Below are 18299 nucleotides of genomic sequence, written 5' to 3'. Positions count from 1 at the left end.
CGACTTATTTTTATCTGCCTCTCTTTTGAGACGAAAGCTCTGAGTTTTTGAGTGTCTAGAGTCGCTCCTAAGAAGGCACTTCTTTGAGACGATTGCATTTGGGATTTGCTGAAGTTGATTGTCAGGCCTAGAGACTGAAATAGGTGCAGACACTGTTGTAGGTGTTGATGAACGGTTTTGTGAGAACTGACCTTTATAAGGCAGTCGTCTAGGTATGGGAAAATTTGTATTCCCTTCAGCCGGAGGTGCGCAGCCACTGGAGCTAAAACTTTCGTAAATACTCTTGGAGCTGACCGTAAACCAAAGGGAAGGACCTTGAATTGGTAGTCCCTGCCAGCCACCTTGAAGCAAAGGAATTTCCTGTGGCGAGGAAGAATGGGGATGTGGAAATATGCATCCTAGAGATCTAAGGTGACCATGCAATCTCCTGCTGCTAGAAAATGTAATATTTCCTGAAGCGACAACATCCGGAATGTTAATTTCTTTAGATATTTGTTCAGAGCGCGAAGATCGGGCGCCACTCCCCGTTCTTCTTCTTTACCAGGAAGAACCTGGAGTAAAACCCCATTCCTCTCATCTTCTGTGGAACGCTCTCGATCGCTCCTTTTTGTATCATCACCTTTATTTGGGTAAACAGCTCTTTCAGGTGAGCTGGAGGCGGACCTTTTGGCGGAACATTTGGAGGAAATTTTTCGAATTCTAGGGCATGGCCCCTGGCCACAATATCCAGGACCCATTTGTCTGTTGTTATTGACTGCCAGTTGGAGTAAAATTTCGATATTCTTCCGCCAAGCTTTTTGTGAGGGTGGAGAAATGGTGGTGGCAGGTGAAAAAAACTCATTGGCGCTTGTCTTTGCCGCGGTAGTTTGTCTTACCCCTGTTCTGGGTGTAAGTTGATCTTTTCTGCCCATAAGACTGGTAGCGCTCTGTCTGATAGCGCTGGTTACTTTGTCTGTATGTGGATTGTTGTTGGTATCCACCTCTATTGTAGGATGTCCCTCGTCCTCTTGCTCCTCGAAAGGGCGGCTTGCAGAATTGCAGGGTGCCCAAGGATTTTGCTGTTTCAGTATCCTTTTTAATTGTTTGTAATGCTTTCTCTACTTTGGGACCAAATAAATATTCGCCATCGAATGGCATGTCTAAAACTCTGTTTTGGACTTCTTGCCTGAAAGAACTTGAATGTAACCACCCCTGTCTGTGCAGGACAGCAGCTCCTGCTAACTGTCGAAATCCTGTAGATGCAACATCTATAGCTGAATCGATAATCTCTTCAGAGATTCTTTGGCCTTCTTGAAGAATTGGAAGTGCTTCAGCTTTGGATTGCTCAGGGAGGAGATCGATAAATGGTGCGATGTCAGACCACACTTGACGGTCGTACCGCCCCAAAATGGCCAATGCATTGGCAGCACGAACAGTTGTTGCAGCCATGGTGGAAACACGCTTTCCGATTGAGTCTAGGCGTCTGCCATCCCTGTCCGGCGGTGCCGTAACTGCAGAGGATGGATTTCTGGCCCTCTTCTGGGCAGCCTGGACAATTACTGAGTCAAGTTTTGGATGTCCGACCAGACATGCAGGCGATTTTTCAGGAGCTTTATACTTTTTATCTATGCGTGGCAAGACCGGAAGAATGGAGCCTGGCGTTGACATTACCTTAATCCCTTCTTTCCAGATGAAATCAATGATGGGTATTGTTTTTATCAGTCGTCTGGGCTGATCCTTGAAATCGTACAAGAAACAGTCTTGCTCCGTCTGTTCCATCTGTATATGAAAGCGTTTGGTTGCACGCTCCATTAGTAAGTGAAAACTAGCCACATCCACCGGAGGGGAGGCTGACGTAGTCTGAGGAGATGTTGAAGGAGATTGTACTTGATAGTCATCCCACTCCGACAAATCGTCCACTTCTCCTTCTTCCCTTTGGTCTTCATCCTCCGAAGAATGCGGTGCTTGTTCTTGAGCAGGTTGTGATTGTGAAGACGGACGCACCGGTGGAAGCACTGGTGGAGGTGCTTCAGAAGTTGGAGTTGTCGGCCCAGAACCTGCTGACTCTGATGGAGGGAACCTTCTATAGTAATCGTCCAGCAAATATTGTAAGTTGGATAGCAAAGCCATAGGCACTTGAGCATCAGGGTTATCTTCCACTGGTGTCGATATATGAACAGGAGATTGAGAAGCATCATATTCTTCTTCTTGAAGTTTGATATGCAACTCAGATTGGCTAGTTGCTTGTCCAAATGTATTCTGGACCATCTCATCCTCACTTTCAGTGTCCAAAAGTTGGTCTGGCACTTCAGAAGACACCTTTTTAGGTGAAATACGGAGGGGTGAAAACTGCAGTGCTGCGTCACGCATTTGCCCCGATGCTTGATGTGGTGTTAGAAACACTGTAGATGGAGACCAAACCTGCAGTGTCGTACATGATGATAATTGCGGCGTCGACAGAGGATTCCCTTCCGATGGTTTTGTCGTCGACTGTTCCTGTTTCGTCGACGGGACACTCTTTGTCGACGGGACACTCTTAGTCGACGGGACACTCTTCGTCGACGGGACACTTCGTCGACGGGACACTCTTCGTCGACTGTTACCTTCGTAGACGGATCAATCTTCGTCGACGGTGTTACCTTCGTAGACGGTGTGGAGCCCATCGACGAGCTCGTCGGCGATTTCTTTTTCGTCGGCGGTAGAGCCTTCAGAGGAGTCGACGACGAGGCGTCAACGACGGACGTCGACGGTACAGGCCTCACAGAGACAAATGCCATAGTTGGAGACGACGTCGACGATGACATAACCATACGAGGTTTAGGAGAGGAAAAAGTTAACGTCGATGTCACTGTAGTCGTCGCTCTCGTCGACGAGGTTGAAGTGGACATCGCAGTTTGAGGAGATGAGGTCTGTGTTAAATTCCTCTCAGATGACTGTGGAATCTCGATGGTGATACCCTTTTTAAGGTCAGAAGTGCTCTCCATGCCTTTGCTTGTGGGGACAGCCTTGGATGTTGAAGGCTTATCCAGTCCCTTGGTAGGTGGTTGTTTTTTAGTCACCTTTGCCTTAGGTGATAACATTCCTTCGGGCGCAGGCCTCTTCCTAGAGGCTGCAGTTGAACCAGAGGCAATGCTGCCTACCTCAGATGCAGGATTAGAAGAATCCTTTAGTCTTTTCAACCACAGAAGTAAACAACCCTCTCTATCCCCGAGTCTCTTTTGAGGCATGGTTCTGCAGATCTTACAGTCAGAGGCCTGATGATCTGGGTATAGGCAATAGATAAACTTTTTGTGTGGATCTTTCTCAAAAAGCCGAAGCTTACCAAAACAATCACAGGCTCTGAAGAGAGACTTCTTAGAAGACATCCTTGAAAGTAGTTCAAATTGAAGTTAGAGTTGAGAAAACTGAGCAGAGCTCAGGAAGACTCCCTTTCACACGACGTGCGGTAGAAAATCTGAGAGCCTGAGCCTCTGGGGAGAAGGTTCTGGTGGGTGCTGGCGCCTGATTGGCTGGATTTTGGACTATACATAATGACTAGGATAGTCACGAAGGTGGAAGTTTTTTCTATGGTAGCTTGGGCTACTTTACTTCCTGGTTGGGAATTAGTGTTTTTTCCAATGTAATTATGGCAAATTACTGCTTTTTTATGTACCGTGGGACTCCCACTCAGACGACGGGGAATGATTCAGGCATGTGAATCTATGAAAGACACCCCTAATACTGGAGAACTCCACACATCTCCTTCCTTACAATACCTAAAACAAGAAATACATTTGAATATCAACATCTTAGGACAACTACACATCAACAATGACACAACTCTCTAAAAGAATACTACATTAGTAGAATTTTTGCTCTCTCCTTTGGGAACAAAATCTCTTTTTCACTACGACCCAATCACCTGGCACAAAACCACACCTTTTCACTCCCCTCATCCTGTTGTAGTATTCCACATTCTGTCCATGCAATCTCACAACTTTCTTCTTAATTTCCTCTTGATCCACCACAAGTTTCACTTCATTCCTCAACCATACAGGACACTCCTTCGTACCCGGCAACCTTCCTTTTAGGGAAAGGAAAGGTGAAACTCCTGTCACAGAGTGAGGAGCTTTTCTCTGTGACCACATAATTCTCCTCAATTCCTTCCTCCACGGCAAATAGAATAGAATAGAATACAATAGAATAGAAGCCATTTATAAAGCGCCTGGTTACTCAAGAACAGAGTGTCCCCGCGCTGAAAACCGCAAAAGAACTCAGAGGAATGAACACAGGAGGAACGGACAGGGGTCAGGGGGAAGAAGAAGTTAGACGCGGGGAAAGAGGAAGGTTTTCAATTTACCTCGAAATCTTATTTCGGAGGGAGGGTTGGTTAGCCAAAGACAACTGTACATTCTCCATAACCAACCGGTTTATTCTTTCCACCAATCTATTTGCTTGCGGTCAGAAAAGAGCTACCTTCTCATGCACAATTCCCATCCCAGAAAGATAAGCTACCATTTCCTTAGACACAAATTGCATCCCATTAGCTGACAAAGGGCCATATGTATCAACACATTTCCCCATAGAAACAGAATGGGCAAAACCCTTTGATACATCTGGCCCAAAATGGTATTTGCAATGCCTTCCTCTATGAAACTTTCCTCCCAAAACTCAACAACAGCAGAAGTGTTAACTTCTGGCACTGCCTTGATCACAAACCACTTAGAATGGTAATCCACAAAAAGAAACACATGCTTGTGGTTCCCAACTTAACTATGGGTCCCAGAAAATCAATGGCTACCTTCTAGCATGGTTTACCGGGAAAACTCAACACCTCCAACGGAGGCAGAATGATACTCTTGGTTTTATCGCTATTTGCACAAGCCACACAATTCTTTACTCTTTCCTCCACATCATGATCAATGCCAGGCCACCAAAATGATTGTCTTACTCTTCTCTTCATAACACCACGTCCAAGATGTCCTTCATGAATAATGTCAAGAATGCTAGAGCGAATGCCCATGGGAGGAACAAATTGAAACATTCTCCTCAATTTCCCATCAACAATGCCCAACTTATCCTTGATCTTAAAGAGTTCACGCATTTCCACTCTCTGATCATCCCTGTCCTCCCAGCCACACACAACCTTTACCTCCACTTCCTTCATGACATCATCCTCTCATACCTGTCCATTCTCTAGAAGCAATAGCTAACTCACCACCCACAAACAATACCTTACTGGAAACTATTTCAGAAACTGTTTCCTCAGTATCCACGGGCATCCTGGATAAATAGTCTGCCACCACATTCTTGCTACCCTTCACAAATTCAACTTCAAAGTTGTATTCCATAACAGTTAACAACCATCTAGTAATACGTGGCATAACATTACCTTTCAAACCTCGTCCACCCTTGCAAATATAAGTCAAGGGGTTGTGATCAGTTCTTAGCCTGAAAGGAATGCCCCACACATAGAACCGGAAATGATTGATTCCACAACAACAGGCTAGGGTTTCTCTCTCAATCACTGAATAGGCAGTCTCTGCTCACTGCAACTGCCTAGATGCAAACCCAATCACATTTTCAACCCCAGCCTTAAGTTGTGTCAAAACTGCACCAATCCCTACCTTGCTAGCATCGGTAGTAACATACATTTTTCGTGTCACATCAAAATGAACCACGGTTGGAGCACACACAATACAATCCTTTATATTTTGAAATGCACTCTCACAGTTGTGTCCAGACAAACTCCACTCCCTTCTTCATCAACCGCCTCAATGGTTCAATAATCTCTGTAAAATGTTTTAAAAATTTAGCAAAATATTCTGCCAAACCCAAGAATGACTTCAATTCATCCTTGGTGTTGGGCTTGTGAGCATTCTCTACTGCTGCTACAATACTCTTCTTCGGACTCATGCCTTTAGCATTAATAGTGTGACCTAAATATGTCACTTCTTTTTTCTTAATCTGGCATTTTTCTTTTTTTTACAGTCAAACCATACTTTTCCAACCTCAACATTACTTCCTCAAACAATTGATTATGGTCACAATCACTTTACCCCTCAATGAGCACATAGTTTTGAAAACACAAGACATGATCCAAATCTCCAAAAATGTTTTTCATCACCCTCTGGAAGACTGACGAAGCTGGTGCTAATCCTAAGGGCATTCTTTTATAACGAAATGCACCCAACGGAGTGACAAAGGAAGTTAAATGACACAGTTCAATGTGGAGATTGACCAGACGGTATGCGGATGACATGTCTAGGACACTGAACACAACCCCCCTGCCCTCCATGGTTAACATCTCGGAAATGTTCAGCAATCGCAGTCTGTCCACCCGAATGTCACATAAGTCAATACATAAACAGATCTTTCCTTCACCCTTAGGTGCCACCACAATTGGAGCTAACCATTCCGAGGCTTCGATGGGAACGATGATTTGTTGCTTTAGCAGTCTCTAAAGTTCTTCTTTCAATGGTTGGCTCATCATGTTAGGAACATTTCTCACCTAGTGCACCACTGGTTTCACACCATCTTTTAAAATAATTTTGTGAGAAACCCCCTTTAAGAGGCCCAGTTCATCAGAAAAAACTTTAGGCTATTTCTTCATCAAACCTTCATAGTCCCCAGCACAAACTTCTTCCACCACATTCTGTTCAGCCAACATTATCGGTTCTTTAGCACAAGGATTGATAATTATGCCCAGATCTTGTTGATTGCGCCAACCCAGAAAGTTTGACCCGTAGTCAGTAATGTACACTCTTCCATAGACATCTCTTCCCTTAAAGCTGATAGAAATTTTAGGAATGATATAGATGACTATCTTCCTCCCAGCATATCCCACAGCTTTTATATCGAACTTACACAGCAAGGAATTGTCAACATTCATAAAAGTTTCACTAGAAATCGGAGTGTATAGACTTCCAGAATCCACTAATACTTTTATGGGTTCTCCATCAAAGAGAATCTGACAATGTGGCTTTTCTAATTTGGCAACATTTTCTAATTTCACTCCTGGTAACTTCCGTGCTTGCACTTGCTCCCACTGACTGCCTCCACAGTCAAAAATTATTTCTTGAATGTTTTCACAAACTTCATCAACTTCTTGATCAACCAATTGGACCCTTTGTGTGTCCCGGACTTCAATTTTAGTCGTACACATCTTGGCAAGATGTCCCCTTTTGCTACATTTCCTGCACAGCACATTTCTAACTGCATACATTGTACTTGATGCGACGTGGCCCAGAGCACCACACTGAAAACCTTTTATTTCTCTCCAGTTTGTACTTCTATGCCCCACATCTACTTCTCGTTTCTTACTTTCATCACCCAATTTTTTAACATCACTATTCTTATCAACACTTTTTTTCTGGCTGTAGAGTTCCAACTTCAGCTACGACGTTATCTTTTCTCTCACCATATGTACGATCAATTTCCTTTAACCATATTGCAGTATGCTCCATGCACTTAGCAATTTGAATAGTTTCCTCTAGATTGGGGTCTTTTGTCAATATTTTCTTCTCTTTGAGTCTTCTATTCTTGGTGCAATGTACTATTTGATCTCTAATAAGAGAATCAGTTAACTGCTCAAAGTGACATGACAACGCTAATCCCCTTAAAGATGCAACATAAGATGATACATCTTCACCAGCTTTTTGTATTCTGGAAAACAAACGTATGTCGTTCTAGCACAAAATTGGTTTTGGGAGTAAACTGGATACATAACATTTGCATAAACATTTCAAAAACATTGGTCTCCCATTCCCAAGGATACTTTTGGTAAATCTTCATAAATTCTCCTCCCTTCAATGCCTAAATGTTGGAGAAGAATTGCTTGGCGTCTGGGTGGACAATAACGATCTCCACCAATTGCTAGCATGTAGGTAAGATTTTTTTTCCATTGCTTCCACAATAAATTAAAACAATTAATGTGGATATTTATTTTCCATTTGTGTTTCTATGTTCACAGTCCTTCTTCTAGTATAGTTGCCTAAGAGGAGGAGCCAAAAGTGACTAAACAAGGAAGGTGAAGTGTGACAATGTCTCCTTTTATTTTCTTTATATTTTATATTGTTCAATATGTAATATTATTTAAATGAAGCTTGTGAAGGTTGCTTATTGTAATATTGGCTAATCCCTCATGCCGATAATAGCATCGCACACAGGTCAACGTGTGTCTCAGGCTGTGTGCCGATCCCTCGCACTGGGTACACAAGTTAAACTTGTATTTTCTTTTTTAAGAAAACAAAACGAAATTGTGCTCAGGCTGCACGTTGATCCCTCGCGCAGATATCAGCCTCGCGCACAGGTCAATGTATTACAATGCACAGGTCAATGCGTCACAATCTCTCGCGCGCGCTCTTGCCCTCGAGCGAGTTAATTTCTTTTGTACTTGACACGCGCCTCACGCCTCTCTCACAGCGATCCCAAATGCCAATGGACTCCTCGCACTGATGCGTGTGTCAGTTTCACTTGACACAAGTACACACCCAGCATAAACTCGATCAAATATGAGAGCCTTTCATGGCAAATTAATCAGATACAGGGAGGATCATGCAGAAAACATTTAGTTCAAAGTACAGGCAGACTTCTGCTGTTGGCTCAATGATATATAAACACGTTAAGACCGAGGTGTGATGAGAAGTCACAACAAAACCACCAATCGCTTTTAGGCACGTCGCTTCTATCAAAAGTCAATAGCGCAGGCTAATTCAGATAACTTGCCGCAGGCTAACTCAAATAACTTGCCTCGTACTTGATCCAGGGGGGAAGATGTCGCAGACTGTCCCCTGCACAGTTCCCTCTACTCGTCGCCATTGTAAAGAATCGGGAACAGAATAAATCTTTTTAAACATTTTATTTCAGCACAACATCTTCAGCTGAGCTCCAGGCTCACCAGCTTCTTCAGTTATAATCCAACATTCTCTAACAAGTCTGACATCATGACATTCCATGCTGCCAGCCTTCATAACTCCACTTACTCCTCAACGTTGAATGTCACCGAGTTGACCCCAACGGAGGAGACTGACCTGGCACCTACGGATGACGATGGTGCTTGGACTTTGACCTCGCAGCGGCGGGAGGGCTCGTCGGCAGGGAAACTCCCGTCGCTGGAGGCATCTTCGACACGGAGCCAGACGCTGAGGGAGACAGACAGGGACCTTACTTATCGAGGTCGACCTAGATCTCTTATTCTTACGCCTCTCTGGAAGTCTTCCTCTTGAGGTAGATTTTTTCTTCTCCAACAGACCATATAGGCGAATTCTCTTGCTCTCCTTGAGAGTGCGCCTAGATAGGGTCTTACAGTGTTGGCATTTCTCAAAGGAGGGAGACTCAGACACAGTATGCACACAGGGTGTGCATCAGATTTGGCCTTCTTGCCACAGGAATGGCAAGAGTCAAAAAGTGAAGGCATGTTATAACAGAAAAAAAAGATTCTGTCAGAACAATGCTAGTACCTTACTCTACAGAATGAAAGACGTTGAGTGAACAGTAACTACCAGATTTTTGGAAGGAAAATTATTGACAAAAGTTCAAAATAGTAGAGTTGAAAACTCCAGGGTCCTGACTGAAGGAACCGGAAAGAACTGACCCAACTGTCACCCCTGAGGCTTGATGGGAAAGCTGGGGGTCATGGCTGCCTTAAAGGCATGGTGCCAGTTTATGCTAATAAGTGCTTTCATTTTCTATGTTATTGAGTTTAAAAATGCAGCCTATGGGTTATCAATGCCTGCTGTTTTGCAGTTTAACTTTCTTCTAGTAATTAAAGAATTCAAGTGATTCTTGTTGTCCCTTTTGCCTTTTTTATAGGATATGTAGGTCCAAAACAGAAGTTTTTCAAAGCACTGCTTAGGAGGTAACAGTGGAACAAAAACAAACCCAACAAGTGACGGCACAATCAAAGTAACTACAACCCTGGACCAAGGACCTCGGTCTTGCTCATTTGAGAACAATATCGGCCAAGACTGGTCATGGGTGCCAAGAGCCTTAAATCATAATTCCTAATGCCAGCTGTATCAGAAGTAAGAAAACCTTACAGTTCCCGCAAACAGACCCTTCTAATGTTCAAAGTGTAACAATCATGTCTTGGAACGTAGCAGGGATTTTAAAGCTACTACAAAACCAAGCAATACTGTCGTTCCTAGCTGGAGTGGACATAATCTGCGTCTAAGAGACGTGGGCTACCAACCCAACATCCATAAGAGGATTTGCGGAACACTGTAAACCAGCAACTAAGGAGAACATATTTGGTAGACCATCTGGAGGTATCTCGATATACACCAGGATTTTACGGAAAATTCAATTTACAGAAATAAAAACATCATCAAACAGGCTTATGGCAGGAATCCTGAAAGGCCTATCAACAAACAAGGGTCCTTTAACGATACTACCAATTAATGTTTATTACAATCCTCACGGGCCGGGAGACAAGGACAAGTTCCCTGATTTAGTAAGTCATATAGAAAACCTTCTTCTGCAGTACGCACATCGAGAACCAATAATACTTGGGGATTTTAACACACATAACATTGGGGTTAAGGTAGCACTAGGTCCTCGCTCCATGGCCACCGAAGCCTTTCATGCCCTTATTTCCTCCTACAAGCTGTCAACAGCTCATTCTCTCTTCTTAAGGGACACCCCAGGAGCCCTCTTCCCACCAACATACAATAACCAAACTAATATAGATTATATTCTATTAAGCAGCGGGCTACAAAACTTTATGACAGACTACAAAGTTGACCAACGCAGCGAAAGTGACCACGCTGCACTAACAATCACGTTAAAACTTACAGTAGACAACTGTTACACTTTACAACGCGCTGGGTCATCAAACGGAGATGAACTGTTCACACTCCCGCGAAGGATCAAATGGGGCCCATTGTCAATTAATAAGTTCGAGATATGGAAAAAAGAATGGGCAGACGGGCCACAAAGCGACAACCATGGGGGCGCAATGGAAGAATGGGTTTATTTTGCACGCAAATTGCTAGTGCTATTTCAAGGAGGTACAACAACTAAAACCCCTCCATATTCTTGGCACTACTTCGGACACACTCCTGCAATTAAAGAAAGTGCAAAACAATTAAGACTCAAACGCAGGTCCTACCAGTAAACTGGCACAACAACTGCTAAAAGGATATACCAAGAGGCAGCAAAAATTCACTCAAAGAAAGTTTGGGCAGCAAAACGGTACTGAAGCTAAATGGCTAAAGATCTTTGAGCTATTGAGACCTGGCAAGTCCCAAGAGTTTTGGCATAATCTAAACTCCTTAAACCAAGGAGTCAACAACAGAGAGAATGTTCTTGACGCTGACACCTGGGCAGTTCACGTGAAAAATTTCTATCAAGAAGAAGGAAGTACAACTCCTCGGAATAAAGACCTGGACAAGGTTGGACGCCCTGTTGTCTGCACCCACTCCTCAATAACTGTGAACCACTCGGATTTTTCTGAAAAAAAGGTGGTTAGCACATTCTTAAAAAAGATTAGGCTCAATGGGGCGCCAGGACTAAACGGGCTGCCGGGCTCTCTGTTCAAGGAAGATAGAGACTTTTGGATAGAAAAACTAACCACGCTATACACTGAATGCCGATTCCTCTGGGACGTACCTGACTCTTGGAGAGGGTCGCTATTGCACCCAATATACAAGAAAGGACCAAACACAAACCCTCAAAATTACTGCATGATTGCTCTGCTTGACATCGAGGGCAAGACTTATGCAAGCACCCTTTTGGTGGAACTTTCAAATTGGGTCAGCAACGAGGGCCTCCTGCCATTTTATCAAACAGGGGTTAGATCTGGAGCATCAACACTGGATAACATTATAGCACTTTGATACCTCGCATAGAAGGCTGCATCACGAAAATGTCGACCGCTGTTCGCATGTTTCATTGATTACACAGCAGCCTTCGACAGGGTTATAGTTTGATTCTCTGGCAGAAGCTTGCAAGCTGGAACATTGAGCCTTCTTTACTAAAAGCTATTCGATCACTATATTCAAGAACTTGGGTCAGAATCAAACTTTCGACGGCCACAGAGAAAATTGATACAGACCATGGCCTGAAACAAGGATGTGTATTAGCTCCGATGCCGTTTAATTTATACACTGCCGACATGGGCCAAGCCCTGACTGGAGCATCACTAGCAACACCGAGGATCGGTCATACTAAGATCCAACTACTCCAATATGCCGATGACTTGGTTCTCCTTGACCACACCAAAATTGGCTTACAAAAAGCTCTCTCGGCACTTGCAATTTACAATGGAAAGAACAAACTGACTGCCAACCAATCTAAATCAAAAATAATAATCTTTGGGCACTACCCGAAAAAAACCTGGCAAAATGGAGGCTAGGACAGCTGACTCTGGACTACATCGCACACTACAATTACTTGGGAGTTTGGCTCACTGAAACAGGGCGCCCTGGAGTTCACCTTGACAAAAAACGCACAAAAGGAAAAAGCATCAACTACGCCCTCGGCAGGCTCTATGCTACGTTACATAGCCCCACTGCAACTGCAATTCAAAGAGTCTTGAGGGCGAAGTGAATACCATCACTTAACTATACACAACTGGCCTTCCCAGGGAAATTAACAAGTGCTCTAGAAAAAATCCATTGCTCGGCATACAAAAAGATATTCTATCTACCCACATGCACCAGAAACAATCTAGTGCGGTTAGAATTTAATCTAAACCAACAAAAACTGGAAGAGATGGCTGCCCAGAGCAAATACTTTTTTTCTCATCAAAATGGCAACTGAGAACACAATGAAGTTTATCTTAAAAAGTATTTTTCTGGAGCCAGACAACCTCTGGGCAATTAATCTATCTAACGCCAAAGAAGATCTGAGTCTCGCAGTGGAAAACTGGGACCCCAAGATAACCAAATATACAGCCGTCAAAAGAGCGATAAAAAAACAGGTTCGCCTGTGCTCTAGTACCTCAGACCTGAAGTCACTGGAAGCCAGAGGATTCCATGAAACCCAAAGTCTTCCACATACAGACCACAAGTCTAAATTACATCTTACACAATCAGTGGGAAGACAAGCGTTACAAAGGATTATAGCGTTCAGGTTACATCCTCTCCCCCTTAAAGAACGTTATCCCACTAAGTCGATAAGGACGGGGCACCTGGAGTGTCGGCTATGCAAATATAAACAGGAGAGTTTGGCCCACATTTTACTTTGTTGCCCGGCCTTGGAGCACAGACTGTACCTTAAGCCAATTGTATTACAACAAGGAATCAGAACAGTAAAGGAGGCTGTGCAACATCTGTATACACTGGAAACAGTGAAACACATGGCTACGTTTGGCAAATTACTCAACAGACTCAACGGAAATTGATGGACTCTTCAGGCCAGTTCTTGGTCTGAGGTAATAGCCTGTCGAGACTGCACAGCTCACCCTACTAAGAGCAGGGAAGACCGCGGGCTGAGAACAAATGGACTAATGATTTCTAGATTTTAATGACTCTTCGGTTAACACAGCCTATGGTTTTAACTATTTAATCCTTTCTTTTTTTTTTCTTTTTTTAATAATAGACTGTGTTTTCTTGTCCTATTTTAATGGTTTTGAGTAACCAGAAATAAAATGTATTCATTCATCCATTCATTCATTCACTGCTTAGCCTCTTTAATGTATGATAGGAGGCTGCATTGATTGGTAAAAAAATAAATACTACGTATGTGAATATAGAGATGTACATATATGTTTTCATATATAATTTTTTTATAGATAATGAGGTCCCCGCACATGGGCAGGAACATTCAGTACTTATGACTATTGATGAGGACCCCCTGGAAAAGAAGGTGAGCTAACTCCCACCTGTGGAGAAGTGCTGATTTAGGAAAAAACAGCTGGGCATCAATGAGATTAAGTAGCTCCTACGAAGAGTGGTAGAATGAGAGTCAGATATTAAAGTACAGGCAGAGGGAAGATTTCTGAGTTAACTTAAGCATGAACTAGTTGAGCCACCCAATACTGGGATCCATCCCAATGGTCTGAAAGCATCAATGGCATCCTTAATTGACTCTATTCAAGATCGTTGGGCCCCCTCCAAGCTAATGACAGTAAGAGTCAAGGCAAAAAAGTATGGTAGCACAAGGTGCTTCACATGAAGAGGCATCGCAGAAATATGAGGCAAGAAATACAGTAGTCAAAAAAGGTGAACAGTGTGTTTACTGATTTCCAGCAGAATTCTATACAGCAGATGGAATTTCTAAAAAAACATTTTGGAGAGGCTAGAAGAAAACTCAGAGGGCCCCAAACTTGAGACTGATTGTTGCCTGTAGAGGAGGACTCCACTGACTTGAAGTTCAATGTTGCAGGCAGTTTAACAAAAGGTAGTAAACACTCCTGGGAGTGGGGTGTCAATTCTGTTGAAAAGGGCTTCTCACTGCCTGCAAGAGAAGGGAAAACTGCAGAAAAAGCCTTAAGCACTGTCACAGAGATATTGCCCACAACAAAGCAGAAGGAGGTGGCTACCATAGCGACATGGTGGCCTTATTAACCAATGTGGCTCTAGCTACTGCTGAGAAAGGGAAAACCATATAAGAGCTGCTAAATTTCTTTAATGGAATGGGGACAGATGTAAGCATTTTATACCCAGCCCGCCTCTGTATAGTCATAGAAGTGAAGATGTCTTTATTTGTGATGATGGAGGAAACAGAGGAGTACTTGAAGGCATTACAATCTACCTCAAAGTGCTGAAGTGCTGTTTGGAGTTTTCTACTTCTAAACTGAAGTTCACCGAAAATGTATTGCTCTTGTTCTAAGATTGCAAAGTTGCCTCTGCTCTCCACCCCTTCTCTGGAGGGGTACATTGGACTGAAATGTGTATATTCTTCCATTCTTTTCAGCAGTATTTACAAATCGCAGTAAATCTGAAGGTATCAGAGTGCTATACATATAACAAGGGTGATGGCATGACATACTATAAAAAAGAAATAAGGGTACGTAAGTAAATACAACTTCGAATTCACCTGGCAAAGCAAAAACCTGCAGAGAAACAAGTTTGCTGGTAGGATTGTAGTGGCATGCAGAAGAACGGTGAGAGGATATTCGAGAGATATGCAAAGACAGTAAAACAGGGAGAGTGGTGGAGATATTCTTTTAAGGAGAATACAGGGAGCGGGGTTTGAGGGCCAGGTTGCAACAGGATAAATTGAGAGATATATCAAAGAAAAATGGGAACGTTGCCAGGAGGTTCACACAAACTACTACAAATAATATGCAATATATGTAATTGTTATTATTCACTTGTTGCTGACAAACTGCTAATAAAAGGATTCTAGCCATGAATGATGGAATGAGTTGGTTCAAAATTAACCTCCATTAAAAAGGTATGGAGGAGATAACATTCAGTTATTTCTATGTGCCACCCCTTTTCTATTCTGACAGTTCTTTGGTTGGTGGGAAAAAAGATTTACCATGGGATGGTAACTCCCCATTATAGCCAGTATGTGAAAACACAGTGCACATTAAAACATGTGACTGCATACAGACCAAACCATTCCTAGAAAGCATTGCTAAAGATCTCAACAACCTAGAGAGGACTTCCGGCTCCCGCACGATACAGTTAATCTTCTTTATGGATTTTACTGTATACTACAAAGAGAAAATGTTGTTGCATACCTCCAATGCGCCCCTGCCCCACGTGGACCGCAGGCTGCAGGCTGTTCTCCCTAGACAGCAGGTGGGGTAGGTGGTGAAAGATGGTGGGTAGATGCAAGACATTCTTGTTGGTGATGTTCCAGAGCTTTAGCTTTGTTTCATCTTGGAGAAAAATAGAGAAGATAAGTACAATATACTGAATCATAAAAACTGGACAGCTCTTTAGAGTCAGAACTAAGAGGTTAGGCTGCGTTTGCAAGGAGACTGCAGCATATGTTAAGTATGTAAAATAAGATCCTCAGTAGTAACGTTATTACTTTCAGTCCACAAGTTCTTCAATATTATCAACTAGCAGGGGAGGATACATTCACTTCAAGGCAAGAATCACAAAATGCTGCAATAGCTTTCAAAAAGTGTAAAGCCAGGAAATGTCGAAGAATAGGCCTTTCCTCCATTTGTCTCCACACACTATTTGTCTATCATTCTGAGCTCTTTAATGACTTAGTGAACGGGTTAGTATTCTTGTTGTAGCAGACAAATGTAGACAGGCTACTGAAGCAGTACACACAAGTATGTACTTGAATGTATAGTTTATCACGTGTATATCCATTGACGTCCTACACAGAGGACATTATTGCTTATCTGCAGCATCCCAAAATACAATTTCAAAGAGAAATATTGCCCCATACATTTTATTTTAAATGACCAAATAAAAACGGCACTTTCAACTTTCTTTTTCCGTATATTGTCAGAATTAAATATCCACTAAATATATAAATGAGCTTCACTTTAGAATTTAATGAAAAACTCAAGGGCAGGAAAGGGAGAGCAGATACGCAAAACATTGATGGAGAGACATCAATCCTCTCAAGCATCCCAGAGTGCAGGTCCGCATCAGTTATAGGAAGCTCACATTGACAGGTCAGTTCCAGAAATAATTTAAAACAATAAACTATTAGCCATTCTCCTAGTTTATCGTTAAGACGTGCAGACTGTTTAGGACTTCAACGAAAAGGTATTTTTAAATAAATACATTTATTGTTTAATAAACAACGGCCAATATCACAATCACAGATATTTTCACAGTTCATTGCCAGTGAAGTGGATACTTTAAAACACAGAACATAAAAATCAACCTTTTCTACATTTCATTACATTTTATGGTACATCTACTTTAGGTACTACATATGGTAATTCTATGTCAGGACCGGAGGCTTCAGATTATGCTATATCTTCCTTCGCTTTATTAACATAAAGAAACCACAGCAGCTCAGGAAAAGATATAATAAGAACAAAAAATGCTTTAAACATAAAGCATTGACGTAATGTTCAACAAAAAATCAACAACTCCCAAGAGTCTCTTTGCATATAATAATAGTCCATAGTCCTTCGTCTCTGTCCATCATCACTATATAACCGGACTTCCCTTCATCTTCCTCCTCTTTCTTCGCTGCTCCCGCAGCCAGATAAGTGCTTTTCTATTTCGACTTCTTTTTATTGTGATTGATTGTCTTGTGTGCGGTCTTTGGGGACTCCTTGCATGGTTTATTCCCTTTCAGAGTCCCCGGTTGCGGGAACGTTCTATCGTTCCTACGCGACTTTATTCCCACTTGTGTGCGGTGTGTACATAGACCGCAAGGGGGCGGCCTGTCGTCTCGCCGACCCTCCGGCGCGCCTCCGCAGTGCGAGGAGCCACGCCGTGGGGTCTGCTTGCGCAGGGGCCGACCCTCGCGTACCCCTCTGACACCTGGTGATCCGGGTCTGTACTTTACCAATTTGACGCCCTCTGGGGTCTGTATAGCGGTTCTGACCGCGTGAATCGCCCTCGGGCGAGATCTGTGCACCTCTTTCCCGTGTGTGGCCTAGCGCGCTTGAGGGGTAAGTGGACCCGGTCCCGGCGAGGAGGGTCTGCGCGCTTGGGGGTTGGTGCAGCCCACCTGCCACGTCAGCTGGCCCAAAACGTGATCGCAGCCGCTGGGCCTGCCCACATTCGAGAACTTTCTCGGTTGCCGCCCTCTTGGGTGCCCCGCATTTGCCCCTTGGTTCCGAGATGGAAGGGGAGTACGAGGAGGAGGCCTGCCCCTATCTGCAGGATGATGAGTTTTATCAGGCGGTGGACAACTCCATCTATCGTTGCGTGACGGAGGTGGTAGGGCCCATGGAGGACCGCCTTTCTGCCCGCATCGTGGAGGAGTGTGCGAAGCTGGCAGCGGCACGGGTGCCTCCGTCCCCCGAACTCCCGGGGACGTCCGGCGGGTTGCCACCCGCTCCGAAGAGACCCCGTGGTGAGGGACCTTCATCTGAGGCCCAAGGCGTGGACAAGGGCGCTTTCGAGCGACTTCGCGACGCCTTCCTGGCTAAGGCGACGGCGGTGCCTCCGGCGCCCTTGGTGGACCCTGGCACTTCGGGCGACGTGTCTACTGCGCCCGCCTCCCCGATCTACGACTCTCCGGACACGGATGACGACGGGGAGTCGACCCGTTCTTGGCTTCCGGCACCTTCGGCGAAGGAGATGCCCCGAGACGAGTCGGGCATGCTGGACCCGGACGAGATCGTCCACCCCCGTTCCGCGGCCTGGGCCCCGGGGGAGACGGTGGCGAAGTTTGTCGCGGGCAGACTGCGCAAGCCCCTGGAGAAGGAGGCGAGGGGTTGCTTGCGCGGGGAATGCCCTCGGCCTACACTGGAAGGGAAAGTGGCCATGACACCAGAATTGGACCCCAAGATGGCC

The 18299-nt window shown here is 44.0% G+C and overlaps 1 protein-coding gene across 1 annotated transcript in view; it reads right to left on the bottom strand.

Annotated features, from left to right (window-relative positions):
* MGAT4B (alpha-1,3-mannosyl-glycoprotein 4-beta-N-acetylglucosaminyltransferase B) overlaps positions 1–18299 on the bottom strand; it is a 1389535-nt gene that overhangs the window by 987790 nt on the left and 383446 nt on the right. Inside the window, exon 3 of the mRNA XM_086931341.1 lies at positions 15593–15733. Within this exon, the coding sequence (XP_086787467.1) occupies positions 15593–15733 (141 nt within the window). The remainder of the gene's footprint in view (positions 1–15592; positions 15734–18299) is intronic.

This window comes from Lissotriton vulgaris, chromosome 7 (assembly GCF_964263255.1).
Source record: "Lissotriton vulgaris chromosome 7, aLisVul1.2, whole genome shotgun sequence".
Lineage (NCBI taxonomy): Eukaryota > Metazoa > Chordata > Amphibia > Caudata > Salamandridae > Lissotriton > Lissotriton vulgaris.
Note: the sequence above shows the minus strand (reverse complement) of the source record. Positions and strands in the feature narration are given on the sequence as shown.